This window comes from Limulus polyphemus, unplaced genomic scaffold (assembly GCF_000517525.1).
Source record: "Limulus polyphemus unplaced genomic scaffold, Limulus_polyphemus-2.1.2 Scaffold6242, whole genome shotgun sequence".
In the NCBI taxonomy this organism is placed as follows: domain Eukaryota; kingdom Metazoa; phylum Arthropoda; class Merostomata; order Xiphosura; family Limulidae; genus Limulus; species Limulus polyphemus.
In genome coordinates, this window is record NW_013671852.1 from 7,625 (window position 1) to 14,859 (window position 7,235).

The 7,235-nt window shown below is 32.5% G+C and overlaps 1 protein-coding gene across 2 annotated transcripts in view; it reads left to right on the forward strand.

Moving 5' to 3' along the window:
* The first annotated feature begins 1,266 nt into the window (after positions 1-1,266).
* Positions 1,267-7,235, forward strand: part of LOC106473516 (mitochondrial carrier protein Rim2-like) — a 27,930-nt gene continuing 21,961 nt past the window's right edge. Inside the window, exon 1 of one of the 2 annotated variants that reach the window (XM_022401935.1) lies at positions 1,267-1,436. In XM_022401935.1, coding sequence (XP_022257643.1) covers positions 1,396-1,436 — 41 coding nt within the window. In that variant the 5' untranslated portion in view covers positions 1,267-1,395. Of the gene's footprint in view, positions 1,441-7,235 lie in introns of both variants that reach the window. The other variant, XM_022401936.1, reaches the window with a different exon arrangement.

Below are 7,235 nucleotides of genomic sequence, written 5' to 3' on the forward strand. Positions count from 1 at the left end.
ATATAAGACGCTCACAACGTGACAACAATGTGTGCAGGTAGTGAGTAATTGAACTGCAGTCAGGAAGTATTGTTGAAGTTAACGTTCGTTGTTAAAACGTTTGTAAAAGAGCGACTGTTGAAAATAAGTGTATCGGTAAAGTTATATTCAGAAGGAATAAACCAGTTTTATTAAGTAAGGACTTGTGTCGCTAAAATTTCGTCGGAACGAAGTTACGGAAAGTTAATTAACAAACGGGGACGTAACACTTCTATGATAATAAGTGTTTAGGTGTTTGTATGTGTTTTTTGTTTATCGATTCTTGTGGCTGTGTGTTAGAAGTTTGTTTGTCTGATAGTTTTCTTTGTCTTTTATATGTGACCAGTGTAAAACCATCAGTGTCCATGTGTCTCTGTTGTTTCAAGTATCAATATCCAGGGTGGTACTGTTATCTATGTCATTATTAGGTGATTTAAGTTGTTCATTTATTATTTGTTTCAGTTTGGCTGTCTGTATTATCACTAGCCATCTCGATAGCAGTGCTTTTAGTTTTATCTTCTTCGCTATGTTTGTTTGTTACTGTTAGTGCCAGTGAATTATTTGTTTCCGTAGGCATTTTAATTATTTTTCTTTTCATTTTAATGTTTGTTAACTCCTTTTTGGCTACAAGGATTAAAGAATTTAATTCAGGACTTAATCTTAGCTTGGTATTTAGGCCACCTATACTAGACTTACATGAATATTTCTATGAGGAAGAGACCATTTCCACTGACGCTGAAGTGATGTTACATTGGATTATGATTGAGTTCTAGTTTTCTTGTACTTCGCTGTATGTTTTTCTTTTGTTGGAATTGTCTTTGACAAAAATTATTGAAGATATTTCAAAGTTGTTGCTTTTTGTAGTAGGCAGGTCAAGAGTGTGCCACTACTGCTCATAAGAAGATGTTTCTAAAGCCAATAAGTTTGTACTCTATGTAACGGTTTTCACAAAGTAATGCTGAGGTATGTCTTTTTTCTCTTACGTCTCTCACCGGAATCACTCTCATATGTGAAGTACGAAGGTACGCGCTTGTGAATATGCCGCCATTCAGATCAACTCACGTGGCTTTTCTAAACGCCAATGAAAGTCGTCTGTTCACGTGTATTCAGTGTGATAGATATAGAGAATACAACCACTTATTCAAGTGTGGACGTGCGTAGAGAGAGGTAACCCGAAGACCTTATATTGAATTCGAAGGTTGATAAAACAAGGATATAAATTATAAAAGAGAGTTAGAAACACTTTAAGTACTCTCTAGGAATGTTTAGTTAGCTTATGAGAATAATTGTATGGTTACGTTTTACCGTTCTTTAAAACTAAAACTGTTATTAAATAAAACTATTAAAGATATAATTTTAAAACCAGTGGACTAAGTTATGCCAAGAAACGATACTATAATTCATCTTGTTGCCGGCGGGTGAGTAGGTATTAAATTTAACATTTAAATTTGTAAAGTAAGTATTTGAAGAACTTAAACTGGAAACAATCAAGATGAAATGATACATTCACCACTTGACGATTAAGTCTTAAATTACTATTAATTATTTTAATATTAATCGTTAAAAGCTACTTTTAGTTTAACTTTTACTAGTTTTAGTACTTTGAACTTATTTAAGTTTAACCTGGGATTATTAATTATTAATTTACGTTTTATTTGTATGGATAGATAATCATGCCTGTTGGCTTGTAATATGTAATTATTAACCTGTAACAGTATAATATATTAACTATAATTTAAATACACCCTGAAATTCTATTCGCTTTTCTATTACTAATATTAGTTCTAGCAACAGAGCACTATTTTAATGGTTTAAGTGACTTACCAATGAAGAAAAGGCTACTAGCAAAATCTGTCCAACTTATAAGTTGAACTTCATTGTTTTGTAATACATCCTCAGTTGAGCTAGAACAGTAGAAGCAGAAATATGCAAAAGTTTAATGTCATCAGCAAACTTTAGTCCTTACTAATTATGGCCTGTTGATATGAGTAAATGTAGAAAATAAAAGGCCAGGAACTAAATTCTGACAATTAACTAAGCATTTCCCAACCCCTACCATGGAACACAAGCTTAAGTTAAGCCTTAAGGTTTAGAAATGACATGCTAGACTCTAGTTAATACAGTTTATTTTTAAATAGAATGTTTGGCTCGTGTAATGAATTTCTGTCTGCAGTAGTGAAGACTAGTACATTACAAGAGTTTAAAAAGAGGAATCAGTGATTTCTTTAAAAATGAAGGGTGGGTTTACGTTTTTATTCAAGGGTGATTGTGCATGGGCAGCCTAAAAAGACCAATGGTCTCTTGTTGTCCATCTGCTATATTGTAATAAAATTTTAATTTCTCAATCTTGTAAAGCTTAAGTCAGACTGTTATTTTCCCCTGTAGAAGTAAGAGAAACTTGCTTATAATTTCCAAGATAACTCTTAATTCTTTCACCCCTATAAAAAACATTAGCAACTCCCCCACACCTCAGATACCTGTTATCTATTGACCTTTCAAAAAAAAAAAGTGAAAGACCTATTTATCTAATCTTTGACTTTAAATCTTGGTGAAAACATTGTTTGGTCTGTGTTTTATCTATGTATACTTACTACTAAGGTTAAGAAATTAATATGTACATTATTATTCCCCATAGAATGTTCAGGGTTAAAAATATTGTTAATATCTTTTGTAAAAGCAGAAGAGAAAAAAATAACTTTGAATCAGCATACTTTAAGGGCCCAATCCCCATTTTAGCATTTTGCTTGAATTTTCTAATCAGAGTTATGCTGCTAATGGTATTTATTAATCAATTCAATAGTCAGGTTTATTAATAAGTTACATTGAACTAATCAGTTATCCTTCTATGAGACTAACCTTCATATTTTCAGTTTATTTTGGTGTTTTTGAAAGAAATTTTGAAGTACCTTTTATTTAATATGGGAGACAATTTCAAGTACATCAATTTAGTAACTTTTTTAATCCTAAACTGTCATACACAAAAATGTATCATACATGCAATGTAGTACAACTCTTGTTGCAGGTAGCAGTATGATTAATACAGTTTCTTGAGTTTCTTCCTATAAATATTAACAGGTACTCTACTAAAACTAATCTACGTTTTTATTAAACTTATTTGTCCTTAGATCTGGTACGATAATACTAGTACGTTATAGTCACAGTGTGTGATAGATAGTGTAAGATTTGGTGGAAACTAATTCACTGCAATCATAGAAAAATAACCTTTACTTTCAATGACGAGGAACCCGCTTTGAGACTAATAATGGTTGGAGATGGATTGAATGGGTAATGAAGAAAAACTTTAATATAACTACATTTGCTGTTATGTTAAAACTTATATTAAAGTTTTTCTTCATTACCCATTCAAGCCATCTCCAACCATTATTAATAACCTTTACTGTTTGGCAAGATGAACTCTGTGCTAAGGTTAAAATGATTTCCAAAGTCAGTTTTGTAAGAAATATTAAAAATACTGTAATTAAAAGAATAAAGAGGAATTAGATGTTTTTGAAATTTTTTTAATCCATCATCAGCATGAAAATCTTAAAAATAATTAACAGATTTATAAGAAACACCATTTTGCTCTTAAAAATTTGTTACTTACAGAATTTTAGTAGGAACACGTTAAAATTAATGCATTTACATTTTGCAGTACATTTTCGAAGAAACTGTAGAAACATACATGTGCCGAAAAATATATAAAACAAACTTAAACCTTGCTGTATTAGGCAGTGTTTAAAGAGCATGTGACAACAGCCACACTAGGCAGTGTTTAAATAGCATGTAACAACAGCCACACTAGGCAGTGTTTAAATAGCATGTGACAACAGCCACACTAGGCAGTGTTTAAATAGCGTGTAACAACAGCCACACTTGGCAGTGTTTAAGTAGCATGTAACAACAGCCACACTAGGCAGTGTTTAAGTAGCGTGTAACAACAGCCACACTTTAGTGTTTCCTATACAGCTAGAGCTAATCCTAATTAAACGATAGTTCTGTTTATGTAAACAGGATAATTACGTAACAGTCTTAACAATATGTAACATGGTTATTAGTTCATACATAGTAATTTCTGACAATTAAGTTGGGAGCTGTTTGTGAGTGAATAAAGAATAGTGGATGTTAATGTGCTATACTTTTTTTAAAAATTAAAGCAAACTTACTGCAGGTAATATTGTAGTTTGTAATAATTAAACAATATATTAAGTTGGAACTATAGTTTTATTTAATCCAAACAAAGCACTAGTGAACAGGCATCATTGTGACAAGTTTTGCAACCAACTGCCACCAGGCCTCACCTTCACATAAGTTGTGTGCCACGAGAAATACATGTCCACCATGTATAATCTCAACAAATACTATCATGTCATGAGAGTTAAGTTGGTAGCTATCTGAAGCTAAACAATTCTGAGTAATAATAATTCATGATTGTGTGGCAGCTAAGCATCGGTAGAATTATCGATGTACTCTGTCTGTGATGATGAATTCTGAGTTGTGGTTAAGCTACTATGGACTGGTAGTTAGAATTATTGTCTTATGACTTGCGTGTCACACATTAATACTTGTTGCCCCCTCTCCCCCCCAAAAAAAGAAGTTTTCCCTTTCAGCCATGGGGAGCAGTTCAAAATTAAGAATGCTTGCAGATGGTATTAGTAGCTTTGTCACAATTCGAGAATTAAACAAACAAATATAATGGGCCCCATGGCTGAAAGAGTGGTGGTTGGTGACAACTGGAATCAAACCCCTGACTCTTGAATGACCAGGCAACTATCCTAACCATCTGTTCATGCTATCTCAAAGCTCAATGATAATGTTTCAAGTACTTGAATAGTTGGAATAATCGTTAATTTAATAATAAGAAACCATACATTCAATTATCTAATCATTTCTGTGACATTAATAGATTTAATTTTGATTAATGGATAATTTTACATAACACTAATTGATGTTATCAATACTAGTAGGTAATTGAATTAATCACCAAGCTCTGTTCATAATTCATCTTTAACGAGTTTCGTAGTTCTCAACGTCTTCCATCCAGTCTGTAAATGTAAGCTTCTCAGTCTTACAGAATTTATCCTTCATTTACTCCTTTAGGTTTTGTCATCCCTGTTATGCTTTTCTTATTTACGCCTATCTTGAAATAAAATTTATTTTTAAAACTTCTTTTAATTCATTATCTTAACTCACTAATGAACAATCTGCCTTTTCTCCCATGAAATTTATTTTTTCAGTGTGCTTCTGTGGTCAATTCTCCATATTGTGTTGCCTTCACACGACAACCGACTGATACTGTTAGTTTCACCACAGAATTATTATTACTATGTGGTAAACTTTAATGTTGCTTGTTTATGACCAAGAAATTTATAAAGAAGGAACGTCTTGTGTGGAAAAATAATTCACTTTCAATTCCTGTGGTCTGTCATGATAAGCTTATGCAAATACTGCTAGAGTTGAAAAAACCACAGTAAATGGAACAAACTATCAGAAATCTGATATCAGAGAAACTAATGGACTTCTGACAGTTCGTTCTGTTTACTTGGGTTTTATCAGAAGTCTGATATCAAGGAAACTAACAAACTTCTGACAATTTGTTCTGTTTACTGTGGTTTTTCGGAAGTCTGATATCAAGGAAACTAATGGACTTCTGACAATTTGTTCTGTTTACTGTGGTTTTATCAGAAGTCTGATATCAAGGAAACTAACGGACTTCTGACAATTTGTTCTGTTTACTGTGGTTTTATCAGAAGTCTGATATCAAGGAAACTAACGGACTTCTGACAGTTTGTTCTGTTTACTGTGGTTTTTCAGAAGTCAGATATCAGAGAAACTAATGGGCTTCTGACAGTTTGTTCTGTTTACTGTGGTTTTTCAGAAGTCTGATATCAGAGAAACTAATGGGCTTCTGACAGTTTGTTCTGTGTACTGTGGTTTTTCAGAAGTCTGATATCAGAGAAACTAATGGGCTTCTGACAGTTTGTTCTGTTTACTGTGGTTTTCAGAAGTCTGATATCAGAGAAACTAATGGGCTTCTGACAGTTTGTTCTGTTTACTCTGGTTTTTCAGAAGTCTGATATCAGAGAAACTAATGGACTTCTGACAGTTTGTTCTGTTTACTCTGGTTTTTCAGAAGTCTGATATCAGAGAAACTAATGGACTTCTGACAGTTTGTTCTGTTTACTCTGGTTTTTCAGAAGTCTGATATCAGAGAAACTAATGGGCTTCTGACAGTTTGTTCTGTTTACTGTGGTTTTTCAGAAGTCTGATATCAGAGAAACTAAAGGACTTCTGACAATTTGTTCTGTTTACTGTGGTTTTTTCCACTAACTGTGTTCTTTTTTTATTATTGCTAGAGGTGAGATCAACTTAAGCAGGTACATTAATGGGATATATAGGGAAGGTCCAAACCTATTCATTAAATAAGCGTTTATAATTCTAAGATTATGAAAAAAAAGTTTATACCTTTACAAAATCATTTATTAAAATATGATAAATATAAGGTGGATCCTCTAAAAGGACATCTTGCATCACTAATCTTTTTAAATGGATATTATTCATGTGGGTAAAATATGATAAATATATGGTGGATCCCCTAAAGGGACATCTTGCATCACTAATCTTTTTAAATGGATATTATTAATGTGGGTAAAATATGATAAATATAAGGTGGATCCTCTAAAGGGACATCTTGTATCACTAATCTTTTTAAATGGATATTATTCATGTGGGTGTACTTAGATTTCCTAAAGGTTTTTTGATTATGTACATTTATAAAAGATGGGTAAGAAAGTCATTTAGTTGGAAAAACAGTAGTTATATTGTAGGGTTGGATGGAAGAAAGTCAAAGGTTGCTATTAATGAAGTCAAGCTAGACCCTTGTCACGAGGGGAGTACCTTGGGGGCTAGTACGTCAGCCTTTGCTTTATCATATTTACGTTAATGATAGGGGATTTAATCATGAAGGTAGTAAAGTATGTTGATGGTATTAAACTCTGGTATTTCTTGCTACATTAGAGACATTAAGATATTAGAAAATAGTTTGAGTTAATTGGTAAAAATGAAAACAACTTACATCACAAAAATAGTACTTAATTACCATGTTTTACTGCCATGAAAACAACTTACATCACAAAAATAGTACTTAATTACCATGTTTTACTGCCATGAAAACAACTTTCATCACAAAAATAGTACTTAATTACCATGTTTTACTGCCA